General features: G+C 40.8%; 1 protein-coding gene across 7 annotated transcripts in view; it reads right to left on the reverse strand.

Annotated features, from left to right (window-relative positions):
- The window catches only part of LOC134357810 (sodium bicarbonate cotransporter 3-like), a 147,856-nt gene that overhangs the window by 13,603 nt on the left and 115,797 nt on the right, over window positions 1-18,456 (reverse strand). For all 7 annotated transcript variants that reach the window (XM_063069485.1, XM_063069487.1, XM_063069486.1 and 4 more), the window contains 6 exons: window positions 18,073-18,186; window positions 10,691-10,852; window positions 8,205-8,456; window positions 7,135-7,203; window positions 6,869-7,042; window positions 1,565-1,702 (listed from right to left, as the gene is read on the reverse strand). In XM_063069485.1, the coding sequence (XP_062925555.1) occupies window positions 1,565-1,702; window positions 6,869-7,042; window positions 7,135-7,203; window positions 8,205-8,456; window positions 10,691-10,852; window positions 18,073-18,186 (909 nt within the window). The remainder of the gene's footprint in view (window positions 1-1,564; window positions 1,703-6,868; window positions 7,043-7,134; window positions 7,204-8,204; window positions 8,457-10,690; window positions 10,853-18,072; window positions 18,187-18,456) is intronic.

Here is an 18,456-nt window from a genome sequence, read left to right on the forward strand (position 1 = left end):
CAGTGCATTCCAGGTAGCCCCCACTCTGTGTAAAAAAATCTTGTCCCTCACACCTTCTTTCAAATTACCCCCTCTTAATTTAAATGCACACTCTTTGGTATTAGACATTTCAGCCCTAGGAAAAAGATACTCTCTGTCTACTCTTGCGTTGAATTCATGAATCAGCTTGTATCCATAAAATTACTTTTACTTACAAATTTAGATCAGTCAATAGGATCAGTAAGTGAAAAAGACTTGATCAGTATATAAAAATGTATGATAGTAGCTAAACCTGACACTGTTCAAATTATCCATGCAAATATTACAGAGAGTCTGACAAAAGAAATTGACATGTGGCCCTACCAGGTTAGCTTCAGCAGGACAAAAGCCAATTAAAAGCAGATCTATTAATATCCATGTACAGCAACTTACCTTTTTAAAAACAAAAGTGCCACAAAAAGTAATGGGCATGAATGTGGGGTCTGGAGGCAACAGTGCTATCACATAGGCAAGTTACAAGGGACTGAAACATGCTGAAGATTTGCTTTACCAAACCTGGTTTCTTCCTGGTTTAAGATTTAAAGGATGCAGGATCAACTTTATTCACCATTTACATGTATCAGGAATTTCTGTGATGTGTTGGCATAACATATAACAAAAACATAAACATTCAAAAATTATAAATAATAAAGGAACATATAAAATATAGAGTTAAGGGGTAGATATGGAATAAAATGTACATAAATACCAGCATGTATTTACAATGTGAACAGCTTTGTAAAAAGTGTTTTAAAGTGCAGTGCAGTGACGGGGATAATAGATAGAGGAGGGTGCGGGTGGGAGTGGGGACTAATAGAATGGTTGATCAGATTAACAGCCCGGGAGACCAAACTTTTAAGATGCTGTGAAGTTATTGTTCTAAAAGCCCTATGGTGCTTTCTAGAAGGGAGTTTTCAGAAAAGGATGTTTGCTGGATGGATCCTGCATGCTTCCTTGTCCTGGACACATAGCGATGGTAAACCCTAAAATAACCAAATGTAGAATGCACCAGCAAATTTATGCATCATATATTTAAGAATTTGTGGACCCTTAATAATCTGCTTTTCTGTATGTTATTGCAGCCTTGACTTCTCAACATAAAAACAGCATCAATTATTACACCATTCACAGCATAGCTTTCGACTCCACATTGTGTATTGTTCTTGGCTGACCAACATGGAAAAAGGGCACCCAGCTGATAATTACATCATCATTGAAGATTGAATGCAAAAGATGTGAACAGATATACCATCTTTATCCCCAACATTCAACAGAACATCTGATTCAAAGTAACAATTGTAAACTAGAGAGGAAAACAAAAGTAGAATATTGCTCAAAACTACATTCAAATGTTCAAATCTGTAAGTAATCAAGATGCATTAAATAACCTTTACATGAAAAGTGAAAAAACGTGGCAACAAGTAGTAATCAATGGAGGAGTCTGTCAGCCTGTGATGGACAACTGTTTGCTGGACAATCAACAGTATTAACAGGAAAACACAGAACCCAACTGTTAAAGGAAAACTGTTTACAATTAGGCACTTACTTCAGTTTCTTTTTTCTTTTTCTGCATATCTTCCAATTTCTTCTTTTTGCTTTCAGGCATCAAGTCATCTAACCAGCTAAGTTCTCGTTTCGTAAAGCAGAAGTCCAACAATTTACGGATAAACACAAGAGCAAGAACCTGCCAATAATAACAAGCAGAGAGAAAAAAATATTCTGGTTCATTGCCACATCCTCAGCGTTTCACACTTGGCTTTCTTAGTTCCTGGTGCTTGAACCTCTTCCTCTCTCAATTTGGCATCATCTGTAAACCAAGTGTTTTACCTCGGGCGCTATTTAAACCTTGAATGCTTATAAGATGCCCTTTGGCACAAAGGAAAATAAGAAACTGAAGCAGGAGAAGATGATAAGATCCCTCTACTTTCCTACCAAATTCACTTATCAGCTAATTCCCTTACCGCTCAATAAATTCATATATTCATCATCCACCACACCTGAGAGTAAGAAACCAAAGAATGTATGACGCTTTGTGCAACAGAATTTTTATCACAGTATTAAATTGGAAATTCACATCTTAGAAGCTATGCTACCCTAACTCTTGGTTGTACAACTAAAAGAAACAGACTATTAAGATTAAATCTGCCACTTTCTCACAAAATCCTGTATGTTTCAGTGAAATCATCTCTCATCTTTTAACCCCCGGGCAGTATAAGCCACTCTTACTCAACTTCTCTGCACAAGACTAAGTCTTCATCTACGGAAACAAACCAATGAGTTTGCACTGTACTAATTCCTCCCACTGAATACAGAGAACAGAATTACTCATAACTATAAGACCACAAGACATCAAAGCAGAATTGGGCCATTTGGCCTATTGGGTCTGCTCTGCCATTCCATCATGGCAGATTTATTATCCCTCTCAATCCCATTTTCCTGGCTTCTCCCATAACCTTTGACATGATGATTAATCAAGAACCTATCAACCTCCACCTTAAATATACCCAATGACTTGGCCTGCACAGCCATCTGTGGCAATGAATTCTACAGATTCATCACCCTCTGGCTAAAGAAATTCCTCCTCATCTCTGTTCTAAATAGATGTTACTCTATTCTGAGGCTGTAGCCTCTGGTCCTGGACTCCTCCACTATAGGAAACCTCCTCTCCACATCCACCCTAAACCTTTCAGTATTTGATAGTTTCAATGAGATCCCCTCTCTCATTCGTGTAAACTCCAGCGAGTACAGGCCCAGAGCAATCAAACACCACTCCTCATGTGCTAACCCTTTCATTCCTAAGAACCTCCTTTAGGCCAGCACATCTTTTCTTAGATAAGGGACCAAAACTGATCACAACACTCCAAGTAATGCCTTATAAAGCCTCAGAATTACACCCTTCCTCTTATATTCAAATGCTCTCGAAATGAATGCTTACGTTGCATTTACCTTCCTCACCACCAATGCAACCTGCAAGTCAACCCTTACAGAATCCTGCACAAGGACTCCCAAGTCCCTTTGCACCTCAGAGTTTTGAATTTTCTTCCCATTTAGAAAATGGTCAATGCCTTTATTCCTTCTATCAACGTACATGACCATGCAGTTCCCTGCACTATATTGAAACTACCACTTCTTTGACCATTTTCCAAATCTGTCCCAGTCCTTCTGCAAACACCCTGCTTCCCCAACACCACCTGTCCCTCCATCTGTCTTCGTATCACCCACAAATGTTGCTACACAGCCATCAAGTCTGTCATCCAAATCATTGACATATGATGTAAAAAGAAGTGGTCCCAACACAGACCCCTGTGGAACACCACTAGTCATAGCAGTCAACCAGAAAAGGCTCCCTTTATTCCCACTCTATGCTTCCTGCTAATAAGCCAATGCTAGTATATTTCCTGTAAGACCATGGACTCCAATCTTGTTAAGTAGCTTCCATGTTAACCTTCTTGTTAACCTTCTGAAAATCCAAATAAACAACATCCACGGGCTCTCTTTTGTCTTTCCTGCCTGCTATTTTCTCAAAGAATTCCAACAGATTTGTCAGGAAAGGTTTCCCTTTAAGGAAACCATGCTGATTTTGACTATTTTGTCATGACCTTCCAAGTTTCCCAAAACCTCATCCTTAATCATAGACTTCAACACCTTTCCAACCACTGAAGCCAGGCTAACTGGCTGATAATTTCCTTTCTTCTGCCTTCCTTCTTTAAGAGTGGAATGGCATTTGCAATTTTCTGGCCCTCTGGAAACATTCCAGAATCCAGTGATTTTTGATAGGTCATTTCTAATGCCTCCACAATCATTTCAACTACTTCTTTCAGAACCCTGGGGTGTATTCCATCTGGTCTAAGTGACTTAGCTACCTTCAGACTTTTCAGCTTCCCAAACACCTTCTCCTTAGTAATAGCAATGACACTCACTTCTGCCCCCTGACACTCCTACATTTCGGGCATTCTGCTAGTGACTTCCATGGTAAAAACTAAGGCAAAATATGCTATTTCTTTGGTCCCCATTACTACCTCTCCAGTATCATTTTCCAGCGGTTCGTTATACTCTCTCATTATTCTTTAGATATCTGAAAAAATTTTTTGTATCCTCTTTTATATTATTGGCTAGCTTACTTCATATTTCACCTTTGCTCTCTCTATGGCCTTTTTAGTTGCCTTCTTTTAGGTTTTTAAAAGCTTTCCAATCCTCCACCTTCTCAATAATTTTTGCTGTATTATATGCCTTCACTTTTGCTCATATGGAGTCTTTGACCCTGTAGAGTACTTTTTTATCTGAGATGTATCTTTCCTGTGCCTTCCAAATTGCTCCCAGAAACTCCAGCCATTGCTGTTCTGCTAGTGTCCCTTCGAATCAACTTTGGCCAGCTCCTCTCTCATGCCTCTGTAATTCCATTAACTCCATTGTAATACTGATACATACAATTTTAGCTTCTCTTTCTCAAGCTGCAGGGTGAGATCTATTATATTATGCTCACTGCATCCTAAGGGTTCTATTTCCTTAACTTCCCTTGTCAAACTGGGTCATCACACAACTAGTACTGGTGTTCCCCTGTTGGGCTCAACTGCAAGCTGCTCTAAAACGCCAATTCGTAGGCATTCTACAAATTTCCTGCTCTTTGGATCCAGTATCAGCCTGATTTCCCCAATCTACCTGTATACTGAAATCCCCCATGACTATCACAACATTGCCCCTTTTACATGCCTTTTCTATGCCTTGTTATAATTTGCAGCTCACATCCTGGCTACTGTTCAGATCTGTATATAACTCACATCAGGGGCGTTTTACCCTTGCAGTTTCTTAACTCTACCCACAAGGATTCTACATCTTCTGATCCTATGTCACCTCTTTTTAAGGATGAGTCCATTTTTTACCAATAGAGCCACCCCAACCTCTCTGCCTAGCTGTATGTCCTTTCAATACAACGTATACTCTTGAATGTTAAGCTCCCAACTATGATCTTCTTTCGGCCACAGCTCAGTGATGCCCACAACATCATACCTGTCAGTCTCTAACTGTGCTACAAGATCATCTACCTTATTTTGTACATGGCGGGCATTCAGATATAAAATTGCAGTCCTGCATTCATCATCCTTTCCGATTTTGGCCAGCTGTTACCCTTTAACTCATTTCATTGACTGCAATTTTTCCCTATCATCTGCCTATCCTTCCTCACAGTCTCACGACATACTGCATCTAGTTGTATACCAAATGCCCCATCTTCAGCCCTATCACTATGATGCCCATCCCCCTGCTAAATTAATTTAAACCCTTCTCAACAGCTCCAGCAAATCTGTCTGCAAGGATATTGTCCCCATCGGGTTCAGATGTAACCCCTACTTTTAGTACAGGTTATACCTTCCCCAGAAGAGATCTCAATGATCCTGAAATCTGGAACCCTGCCCCTGCACCAATTCTTCAGCACACATTCTTCTGTCAAATCATCCTGTTCCTATCTTCACAGGCGCGTGGCATAGGCAGCAATCCAGAGATTACTACCCTATACCAAGGTGGACCACAACTTTTGGCTGTTCAAAGTCCCCCTTTAGGATGCCATAGATCTGATCTGAAACAGCTCTAACCCCTGGTACCTGGAGGCAACATTCCATCCAGGTGTTTCTTTCACATCCTCAAAATCTGCTGTTTGGTCCTCCAGTTATGGAATCCGCTATCACCACTGCACTCCTCTTCTGAGCCACAGAGTCAGACTCAGTGCCAGAGATTAGGTTGCTGTGGCTACCCCCTGTTAGGTCATCCCCACAAGAGTATCTAAAGCAGTATACTTATTATTGAGGGAAATGGCCACAGTGGTACTCTGTAATGGCAGCCTATTCTCTTTCCCTCTCCTGACAGTCACCCAAGCACCCACATGCTAAACTTAGCGGTAACTACCTTCCTGTAGCTCCTGCCTGTCACCTCCTCATTCTCCTGTACAAACAGAAGACCATTGAGCTGCAGCACCAGTTCCTTAACGTGATCTCTAAGGAGATACAGCTCGATGCACTTCACGCAGATGTAGTTATTGGTGTGTAGTTGTGTGAGATGTAGTTACCACATCTCACACAAGGAATACACCACTAACCCCGGACCCATTCTCAGCACACTAACTACGTACTAACAGAAAAAAAGTTTATTAGAAACTTAACTAGAATCTCCATCTGTGCTTGCCCAAGCTTGCTCTTGCCTAATCCTGTTAAGCCAAAGCCCGGTCATTCTAACACTGTTCAATCACACAACGACTGCTCCGCTAACACCTCGCTTCTTCTTATTGGCCCCGATAAATGTCTAATAGATCAGTATGATTTCAGAGTGGGACACTCTGCCAGGGTTGGTGGTAGAGGCAGATACATTAGGGACAGTTAAGAAACTCTGAGATGGCCTCTGGAATAATAGAAAAATGGATAGTTATGTAAGGGGGAAGGGTTAGATTAGAGTCTTAGAATCAGAGGAAAGTACAGCACAGAAACAGGTCCTTCAGTCTGAGTCTGACTGATCTTGGAATAAGTAAAAAGGTCAGCACAATACTGTGGGCTGAAGGGCCCGTACTATGCTGTAATGTTCTACGTTCTAAATAACTGAACATTTAGCACAATAGAAGTATTACAATACCACATTGTCACTGCTCTCCAGGAAGAAAACCTGCCATCCTTATCTGTGCTGCTAGGCATTATCTTACGTGGCTCCAGATTATTGACCCAGCATCCACTAATTAATGGTTGAATTAGGGACTGACACAATATCTTTGTCACATCAGCAATGTCCATCTCCCATGAACAAAACAAAACAGAAAAAAATCGAAACTTAGAGATGTCTACAATATAATGGAAATAACCAATAATCTCACCATCATAGGAAAGACAACAGCAGCAGCTGAAGCTTTAATGATCCAGAGCAGGATAAGGCAGGTAAGCTGAATAAGAGTGAAGATGTGCACTTTCCAAAGTGGTACGTAGCGTAGGTATATCAAGTCAGGCTGGTGTTTCGCTGGCATCCCAAATAATTTCAAACGGTCAAACAACTGGTGAAAGAAATATAGTTTATAAATTATAATGTTCTTAGGGAAGAACTTGGAGAGATTATTTGAATTTTATTGTATTTAGGCAGAAATACCTGAATTCCTTTCAAGGAAGAAGCCCCCATGTAAAGGAAGACACCATACAGAACTGGCATTGGGATAAACTGCAAATAAGAAATAAATGTTATTCACTTAAAGCAGCAAATTTATATATTTTATAAACATTATTTTCTTCAACTGCTAAGTGAATTTGCAAACAAGATATTCAATGCATTTTGAATTCAAATTGGAATTGGTTTATTATTGTCACGTGTACCAAGATACAGTGAAAAGCTTGTCTTGCGTACTGTTCATACACATCAAATCGTTACACAGTGGTTTGAGTTCAAGAATAAAAAACAATGCAGAATAAAATGTTGTAGATAGAGAGGAAGTGCAGTACACGTAAACAATAAGGTGCAAGATCATAACAAGGTAGATTGTGAGGTCAAGAGTCCATCTTGTCATATGACTGAACCATTCAGCAATCTTATGACAGTGGGATAGAAGCTGTCCTTCAGCCTAGTAGTACATGCTTTCAGGCTTTTGCATCTTCCACAAAATGTCAGAATAAAAGGAGAGAAAACATAGTCCAGGTAGATTCCCTGAGACCCTCCATCGCCAGAGTGTTACATCCTAGCTGTCTATGTATTGACACACAAGGCAGTATGCAAACCAGGGCAGTATGATATGCAGGCTCCCCCTCTCCACACAGCTGATGAATCCAAAGGAACGACAGAGACTGATACAGTTTGACACCATCGACGTCGCAGGAGTTTCCAGTCAGTGTTGAGCTCAATGTAGGGCAGCCTTAGGGACTCCAGCTCCAGATATTTCCTCAGGGTTTACTCCCATGAGTGGGTATAGCCACAAGGCAGCACAGATTTGCTCCTAGACAAGTGCCAACCATGGCTGACAAACCCCATCTGCCCAAGAAGCATTGCATTTGACATTTAACATGCCAGAAATAAATGCATCTGCAATATGTATACTCACTCATGGAAATTTGATTCATTTATGAACAAAGATGGGTTTTCATTTTTTTTAAATCTGAAACAATGTCCCTGAACTTTAATTTAAAAAATGCCTCTAGATGCCAACAAGCCTTCAGTACCCTTCACCTTACCTTGAGAACAGAAGTCATGAAGACAGACAGCCCCATTAGAACGAATATCAGTAAGCCAGTAACTCGCTGCTCTCGGATACCCAAGAATTTGGGCTGTTCTCCAGGTGCTGAACACTCTGATTCTACCTTGAGGCTGTTGACGTGGCTGATGGAGAGGACCGTGGCAGCCACGAACCAAGGCAGGCCCATAATTGAGCACACTCCTAGCATAATAGCTACCATCAACAAATCAAGGTGATAACCGCAACCTTTCTGCAAAACAACAACCAGAATATGAGCAACTAGCAACATGTACATTAAAATGAAATGAATAGTGATGGTACTTTCTAGTTAGCACCAATATATTTTGGTTTAAAATGAAAACACGAGATTCTGCAGATGCTTGAAATCTTGAGAAACACACAAAGAATGTACATCAAATAATGTATAAATTATACAACCTTGAGATTTGGCTACCTGTAAGCAAGCAAATCTCAATGTTGTATAATTGATAATAAATGAATCTGGAACCTTGAATCTTGAAAATGCTGCAGGAGTTCGGCATCTACGGAGGAGAATAAACAGTCGACATTTTGTGCCGAAACCCTTTAACAGGACTGGAAAGGGGGCAGAAGCCAGAATAATAAGGTGGGGAAAGGAGGAGAGGGAGTACCATCTGGCAGGTATAGGTGAGACAAGGTGAGGGGGTAGGTGTGTAGATAGATGAGGAGGATGAAGTAAGCAGCTGGGGAGTATATGGTGAAGGTGGTGCTGGTGAGAGATGGTGACGTTTTGCAGACAGCTAACAAAACTACTAACAATTCTACAAAATATACACTTTTGGGACAACATTCACTGTAAACTGCAGCCCGTAATTTCCTGCTGACAGGTGTGCTTTTGAACCATCTGTACAGCCTGCCATATCCTGAAATATTTGGTGAACTGGACTCTCAAGTATGCAGGTATGGCCACAGTGACCAATGCTGGAGCAGACTTAGAGCTGGACTGAAACAGTGAAGCCCAGGCCCAAGAGCAGATAACTAATCTATGTTTGGCTGATTTAAGCACCAAGCTAGATTAGAAAGATTAAGGTGTCGAGGCCAAGGGTGGAGGATGAGCTGTGGCCTGCAGCCATCAGGCTCCTGGACCGGCTGCAGCACTGAACTGGCTCCATGGCTGTGGGGAATCTATGGTTTATGTTCTATGGCTTATTTCTTCATTTTTTAAAAATTGTTTGCATGATTTGTTCTTCCTTTTTCACACACTGGATGTCTTTGTGGTGTGTTATTTTTGTGAATTCTCTTGTGTTTCTTTGTTTTGTGGCTACCTGCAAGAAGATGACTCTCAAGATTGGATATGGTATACATACATTGAACTTTGGGAGATGATAGGTCGAAGTGATAAAGGGCTGAAGGAGGAAGAACCTGATAGGAGAAGAGCGAAAAGGGAAGGAGGTGTAGGGCAGTTGAGAAGAAAAAAAGAGGTCAGAGAGAGCCAGAATGGGGAATGGAAAGAAAGAAGGGCAAGGGAGGAGAAATTTACAGTAATTTTATTATTCTTCTCCATATATTCCAGTAATTTTATTTATTCTCTCTGTTAAAAATACTAAGTGTCTCAATGTCCCATTTAAAACTCTATAGGATAGAACTGATAGGATTCTATTCCACTGAGATGATCACCCAAATGGCCTCATTCACTGATTCCTGTGGTACTTGCTGCCAATTCAAGAACCCATGAACACAAAGCAGAAGTAACACATTTTTCCCAAATGGGGAAAACTGCAAAAGCACACACAGCTTTCAACAAGGAAAAAGCCATCACCAGCTCAGATAAATATACAAGCAAGATAAATCTGAGGGCCAAAGGCTTAATGTCAATCATTGACCACAGCTTTTAATAGTTTTGATCCTCATCAACAACACAGTCAGTGCCCATGGACAAATGGCCTCATACACTCCATTGTGTCTAGAAAAATAGAAAGGTCAAGAATAATCCAATTGGATAATTCCAGATTTTAGAAGTAATTTAACATAGTCAAGAGGTGTTGAACAGAGATGAGGAATTTCTTTTGGGAGGATTGGAAGAGTCTAGCATCAGAAGGCACAGTCTTGGAATGGAGGGGCATCCCTTTAAGACAAAAATGAAGAAGAATTTCTTCAGCCAGAGGGTGGAGAATCTGTGGAATTCATTACCACAGATGGCTGTGCAGGCCAAGTCACTGGGTATACTTACATAGTAGGGGAATTAAGGGTTATGGGGAAAAGGCAGGTAGGTGGAGCAGAGTTTATGGACAGATCAGCCATGATCTTATTGAATGGCAGGGCAGGCTCGATGGGCCGGATGGCCTACTCCTGCGCCTGTTTCTTATGTTCTTATTATGTCCTTATATTTAAAATGGAGTTTGCTAGGTTCTTGATTAGTAAGGGCATCAGCCGAGTTTAAATGCTGGAACAGACTCAATGAGCTGAATGGTACATGCAAGGGAACTGTCATAAGCAATAAAATACCTTCAGCTTGTGTTCTTTTCTGTTGATGATAACAGCAGTGATCTGTTGATCCATGAAGATAAGGATAGTGCAAAGCAAAGCTGGAACAAGAGCAGCAAGCATAGTCCACCACTGGTTCGGTCCAAGTGGATCTATAAACCAACCTCTGTCTTTTCGAGTAGGCTGCATGCAAGAGAAAAACAAACTATAGTTATTAAAAACACAAGAGATCCTGCAGATGCTGTACTCTTGAACGCAAAATGCTGGAGAAACTCAGCAAGTCGGGCAGCATCTAAAAAGGGGAATAAACAGTTGACATTTCAGCCCGAGACACTCTATCAAGACTTAAAATAAGTTAAGAAAATGTTAAACGTTTTAAAGTTAATAGCAAGAAATAGTGATCTATTTATTTATTTGTTTGTTTAGGATACAGCGCAGAACAGGCCCTTCTGGAAGAACGACAGCCCAATGATGCAAGACAAAAAGTAGCTGAAACAGTGCTAAGAAAAATACTTTTATTCAGATCATTCCATTGTGAGAACACCACACTTTACAAAAGATGAGAATATTACATGAAAGGTGTAAGTAACATTTCCTAGATCAGTTCAGCAATGACAGATTTAGCAGAGAAATTAGAAATCTTCATAGAATGGAAAGGGGAAATCTGATAGCAGATTACAAGATCAAGATTATTTGCATTGGCAACTGTTTTCATAACAGGATGTTTAAAGATCATGGAAAATAATTTAAAACAACCCATTTTATTTAGAGATACAGTGCGGAAAATTTCCTTCTGGCACTTCAAGACACTGCTCAGCAGCCCACTGTTTTAACCCTAGCCTAATCAAAATATTATTTACAATGAACAATTAACCTACTCATCTGTACGTCTTTGGACTGTGGGAGGAAGTGGGAGCACCCGGAGGAAACCCATGCACACACACAGAAAAGAAAGTACAAACTTGCTTAGAGGTAGCCAGAACTGAACTTAGAATTCCCACACCCCAAGCTGTAACAGCATCATGCTAACTGATATGCTACCAAGGCACCAAACTCTATTTATAGCTAATACACACCAATTTAGTCAACATCATAGTCTCTTCTGCACCCTCTCCAAAGCCTCCACGTCATTCCTATAATTCCGCAATCAGAACTGTACATGTTACTCCATATATGACCAAATCAAAGATATGTACAACTGCTATGTCAACAGTTAGACACAATTTTCCCTCAATTAAGTCAAGTACGCTGTACACTTTCTCTACTATCCTATCCACTGGCATGGCTGCTTTCAGGGAGTTATGAACTTGCCACGCAGTCATAGGTGTAAAGCAGGGGGCTAAGCACACAATCCTGTGGTGCACCTTTGTTGATGGAAATCATGGAGGAAATGTTGTTACCAATCTGAACTGGCTGGAGTCTACAAGTAAGGAAATCTCGGATCCAATTGCAGGAGGAGGTGTATCCTGCTGCATCTTCTGGCCAACTTCCTCACTATCCAGAACTCCACTGATTTTCCCGTCACCTGCAATTCTACTAATCGAACCATCTATGATTTCATCCAGACTATTAATATATAAACTTATGTACCTCTTGTACACAGTAAACTAGGTACTGAGTGGATGTTCATTGTCATCTGCTGCTGTAGCTCGTCCATTTCAAGGTTCGATTTGTTGGTGTTCAGAGAAGCTCTTCTGCATACCACAGCTGTAATACGTAGTTATTTGATTTACTGTCAGCATGAACCAGTCTGGCCATTCTCCTCTCACCTCTCTCATTAACAAAGTGTTTTCACCCACAGAACTGCCATTCACTGGATGTTTTTTTTTTATTGTACCAATCTCTGTAAACTCTAGAAACTGTTGTGCATTAAAATTCCAAGTGATCAGCAGTTTCTGAGATACTCATCTGTCTGGCACCAATCATTCCACAGTCTAAGTCATTTAGATCACATTTCTTCCCCATTCTGACATTTGGTTTGAACATCAACCGAACTTTCACCACGTCCGCATGCTTTTATGCACTGAGTTGCTATCACATGATTGGCTCACTAGATATCTGCATTAATGTGCAGGTGTCCAGGTGTACATAATAAAGTGGCCACTGTGTATATAACACAGAGATACCTGCAGAACACCATTGGTCAAAGACCTCCATTCAAAAAAACCTTTCCACTCTCTTCGACAGCCAAGCCAATTCTGAATCTAAATCAGCAACTCACTGTGGATCCCATGTGACTTCATCTTCTGGAAAGCTAGTCCCAAACAAGCCCTTGCATGTGAAACCTGTACCTCAGAATCTTCAATCATTTCCCTAAAATATAATTTCCTGGATTATCCCTGGTTCTTTTCTTAAGCAAAGGAGGATTGAGATTACTCTCAGATTCCTGGAACCCCATATGTGACTAAAGAGGATACACAAATCTCCGTGAAAGCCCAAGCAATCTCCTCCCTTGCCTACCATAGTATCCTGGGATAGATTCCATTACACCCTGGAGACTTATCCACCTTGATGCTTCTCTAGACATTAAAAATTTGTTTGTTCCTAATATTGACAGCCTTAGAAAATCAACATCTCATCACCACTCATGGACACAAATGAAGCAAGACTTTAGGTTAAATATTATATCCTATCATTCCTTGCACTTGAAAGATAACTTTAAGGATAGATTTCAATTACCTTCATCAAAGTTTGAAGTAAATTTATTATCAAAGTAACTTAGAGCTATCATTTCAGAGGACCCGGCCTGGCCCCGCACATAAACGGAATTACAAAGAAAGCACAACAATGCCTCTACTTCCTTCAAAGTTTGTGAAGATATAGCATGACATCTAAAACTTTGACAAACTTCTATAGATGTATGGTGGCGATGTATGGTGGACTGGCCATATCACAAACTGGTACGAAAACACCAATACCCTTGAACAGAAAGTCCTACAAAGAGTAGCGGATACAGCCATGTTCATACAGGATAAAGCCCTTCCCACCATTGAGCACATCTACACAGAGCATTGTCGCAGAAAAGCAGGGAAACAGCAGTCTTCAAGGATCCACACCACCCAGGTTATGCTCTCATCTCGTTGCTGCCACCAGGAAGGAGGTACAGGAGCCTCAGGACTCACACCACCAGGTTCAGGAACATCTATCAGGCTCTTGAACCAAAGGGGATAACTTCACTTGTCCCATCACTGAAATGTTCCCACAGCCTAAGGACTTGATTTCAAGGACACGTCATCTCATGTTCTTGATTTTTATTGTTTGTTTTTAATTGCTTTTGTACTTGCACTTCATTGTCTTTTGCACACTGGTTGTCTGCCCTATTGGTGCGGTCTTCAATTGATTCTATTATGGTTATTGGATTTATTATGTACTTCACAATAAATACACAAGTACTGTAATTGGATAGACAGGGGCTGATAGCTAACATGGCTTTATGCATGGTAAGTTGTGTTTAACCAATCTTACAGAGTTTTTTTGAGGACATTAGCACGAAAGCTGATGAAGACAAAGCAGTGGATGTTGTCTACATGGACTTTAACAAGGCCTTTGACAAGATCCCGCACGGGAGGTTGGTCAAGATGGTTCAGTCGCTTGGCATTCAAGATGAGGTAGTAAACTGGATTAGGCATTGGCTCATGGAAGAAGCCAGAGAGTGGTTGTAAATGGTTGCCTCTCTGACTGGAGGCCTGTGACTAGTGGTGTGCCGCTGGGATCAGTGCTGGGTCTGTTGATGTTTCTTATCTATATAAACGATCTGGATGATAGTCTGGTAAACTGGATCAGCAAATTTATGGATGACACCAAGGTTGGAATTATAGTGGACAGCAAGGAAGACCATCAAAGCTTGAAATAGGATCTGGGCTGGGCAGAAAAATGAGCTGAAAAATAGCAGATGGAATTAATACAGCCAGGTGTGAGGTGTTGCACTTTGGTAGCACCAACCAGGATAGATCTTACACAGTGAGCAGTAGGGCACTGAGCAGTGTGGTTGAACAGAGGGATCTGGAAATACAGATCCATAATTCCTTGAAAGTGGTGTCACAAGCAGATAGGGTTGTAAAGAAAGCTTTTGGCACATAGGCCTTCATAAATCAATGCACTGAGTACAGGGGTTGGGATGTTATGTTGAAATTTGTATAAGACATTGGTCAGGCCCAGTTTGAAGTATTGTGTGCACCTTCCCACAGAAAAGATGTAAATAAAGTTGAAAGAGCGTAGAGAAAATTTACTGGGACGTTGCCAGGACTTGAGGACCTGAGTAACAAGGAAAGGTTGAATCTTTTGAGACTTTAGTCGCTAGACGTCGAAGATTGAGGGGAGATTTGATAGAGATAAAGAAAATTATAAGGGATGTAGATAAGGTAAATACAAGCAGACTTTTTTCACTGAGGTTGGGTGAGACTGCAATTAGAGGCCATAGGGTAAGGGTGAAAGATGAAATGTTAAAGGGGACTATAAGGAAGAACCTCCTTCACTCAGAGGATGGTGAGAGCGTGGAATGCGCTGCCAGCACAAGTGGTGGATGTGGGTTTGATTTCAACATTTAAGAAAATTTGGAGAGGTACATGGATGGAACAGGGTATGGAGGGCTACGATCCCGGTGCAGGCTGATGGGGATAGGCAGAATAATGGTTCGGCACAGACTAGATGGGCCGAAAGGTCTGTTTCTGTGCTGCAGTGTTCTATGACTCTTCTGGAACTCTATATGCAAGACCACTCCTTAAGGTAAACATTATAATTAAGATGAACTCAATTCCAACATAATGACCTTCCACAACTACCAGCCCAGGACAAGGAAATCAGAACTTTGTCTTCTTGTACAGTTTATCATCTAATTTTGAAATTTAGTAAGAAAAGCTCTTGTTCATTTAATCCTTAGTTATTAATGCACATTAACAACTAAAGACTTCCCCAACCTGGAACAGGGTAAGAACTTACTGCACACCATACTCTGGCTTTCAATGTTCCCCAAACCCTACCTTCTGCACTCTTCTCTGTGCTAATTCACTGGACTTCTCTACTCAACCAGTATTAGCAGAGCTTGCAAAATGTGAGCCTCAAATTATTTTCCTCTCTCTTTCTGCATTCCATTTCGCCTAACTATCCAAAAGACCTGTAATAGTTAAACGAAAATTTTCTCTGCTTTTCCTGATATTCTGCAGAATCCAGAGTTTTGTTATGAAAAGGCACATATTAACACTAACTCTTCATAAATGCCGCAATAGAAAAAATTGTATAGTGAACAAATGGTAGCTATTAATCAAATTTTTTCTGTTTAAACTAAACATTCAGATAGTCAGAGCATTAAAGCACAGAAAAAGGCCTTTACGCCCATTTAGCCTGTACTAAACTGTTATTCTGCCTAGTTCCATCGACCTGCATCTGGACCATTGCCTTTCATACTTCACTCATCCATGTACTTATCCAAATTTTTCTTACATATTCAAATCAAACCTGCATTAACTGCTACCGCTGGGAGTTCAGACCACACTTGTACCACACTCCGAGTGAAGATTCCCCTTCAGGTTCCCCGTAAGTATTTCACCTTTCACCCTTAATCAACAATTACCTCTAGTTGTAGTCTCACTCAACCTTTGTGGAAATAGCCTGCTTGCATTTACCTTATCTATACCCCCTCATCATTTTGTACACCTCTATCAAATCTCCTCTCATTCTCCTAAACTCCAAGGAATAAAGTCCTAATTTATTCAATCTTTCCTGACAAAACAGGTCCTCAAGTCCCAGCAACATTCCTGTAAATTTTCTCTGTACTCTTCCAATCTTATTGCTCTCTTTTCTGTAGGTAGGTGACCAGAACTGCACACAATCTTCCAAATATGGCCACACCAAGGTCTTATACAACCTCAACGTAACACCCCATATAAAAAGCTTTTGATAAAGAATCTGCTTTATTGTATTTCAATTGCTATGCTGTTACACTTTCAGCAGCTTTTCTGCAAACACAGTGTGTTCTGTTAGTTAAGCTTCATAGACTAGTGTTTTAGCTTCAGCTGAGATAGGAACTGTTTGCTCAGCCTAGGAATGTTATGTTGGTCAACTGGGTTTGTCTTGGTAACGTGCTGTAACATTCTGTCCAGTGGAATGCCATGGAAGATTCGAGAGAACTGGGTGGGTTCAGACTTTTGAGGGACAGTAGTCTGGTTTTGGGTCTATGTTGCCAGGAGCAGCAGAGTGGAGCTCAACGGAAAATGCTTGCAAAATGCCACTTGAAGGAGAGACCCCATTGTAAGGAGTGCTTTGTGCAGGCAGATGGTTCCAAGGAGGAAGTGCTAATACTCCTGAGTTAGCCAGTTCGTTTGAAATGGTCTTCGAGGGAAGTTCAAACTGTTGCTGGGGTCCTTCATGAAGAACTTGGGATCAGCGTGTAAGTAATCAAAGCGAAGCACCCAACTACACCAGAAATGAGTTCCAACGTTAATGTGCACATTCAGACTGTTCTAAATGTACTGGGCCCTTTTGTTCTTTTTTTTCTATTCACTGATTGCTAAAGTTGAAATACCTGCAAATATACTTCCAGTTTAAGTTTATGCCAGTGTAAGGTCTGTTATTTCCTGGCGAATGATAACTTTGCATGGGGCAGCATTACACAGCATTCACCATTCTCCGTTCTCGCATTGGAACATTCCAACTTTCCTGTTGGGTTGAAGCCAAATCATATCGAACCTAAATGTGTGTTCCTTACTGAAGGTGGCCTTCTCACCATTACCATTGCAATGCTGAGTCACATGGCTGTTAGCCAGAGGTAGCTAATGAGCCTGGCTTGTTACGAGCTGCAGTGAGAGGGTTACACGTGTATTCCAAAATAAAATCTTCAAAAATAATTTAGTTACTATCATTGTAAATACATGACTCAATAATTCCCAGTTCACAAAGAAGTTCACATACAAACACTTTCGATCAGTAAACCATGACTTAAATCAAATAAGATATAACAAAGATGGGTGGCGGGGTGGAGAAACGTCTCTACCAAAGGAGGTGTAAGGCGCCCTTCCTTTCCACTTGCCTGAAGGTCACCCTTGGGCAAGTTGTAGCAGCTGCTTACCCCCCTTTCCCCAATCAGGGTCACATAAAGCCTTGGGAGCAGGTGGTGGATGGTTGTATGAGCAGCTCATGCATATCACAAGCCCTGGTTATGCAACTACTGACGACAGGCAGACAAAGTATTGATAATGTCTAGGGTCACCTGTCTTGTAAAGACACTGTAAAAAAAATTCTGTAAAATTTGTTATACCAGTTCTGTAGTAAAAATTGCCAAGATCAACGTTATGGTCATGGATAGAAATAAGAACAACAGATGGTAAGACAGATGGAAGACCATGATCGGCTATGTCTTAAGACACGACACATAATGATGAGAATAACAAAAAGAACAATGCTCTTACCTCAAACCGGTCGGGCACTGTAAGTTTTGGTGAGGGTACGCCAACAAGAAAATCGATCAATGCCATAGTAAGAATGGTAATAAACACAGCAAAATCACTGATGATGGCTCTCACCTACGATGACAATGAACAAAATTTGTTCAATACAATGCTTGAAGTAAGGTGTTCTTTTACTAATAAAAAACTCAACCAACAGATGATACCACTAGTAGTAAAAACTATAAAGATGACAGATTCCTGGGTATTTAGTACTAGAAGAATTGTCAAGACTCATAGAAAAGTACTGAACAGAAACAGGCCTTCAGTCCACGTAGTCTGTGCCAAAGTATTTAAGCTGCCTAGCCCACTGACCTCTGCCCAGACCATAGTACTCCATACTCTGCC

This window comes from Mobula hypostoma, chromosome 17, assembly GCF_963921235.1.
Source record: "Mobula hypostoma chromosome 17, sMobHyp1.1, whole genome shotgun sequence".
Lineage (NCBI taxonomy): Eukaryota > Metazoa > Chordata > Chondrichthyes > Myliobatiformes > Myliobatidae > Mobula > Mobula hypostoma.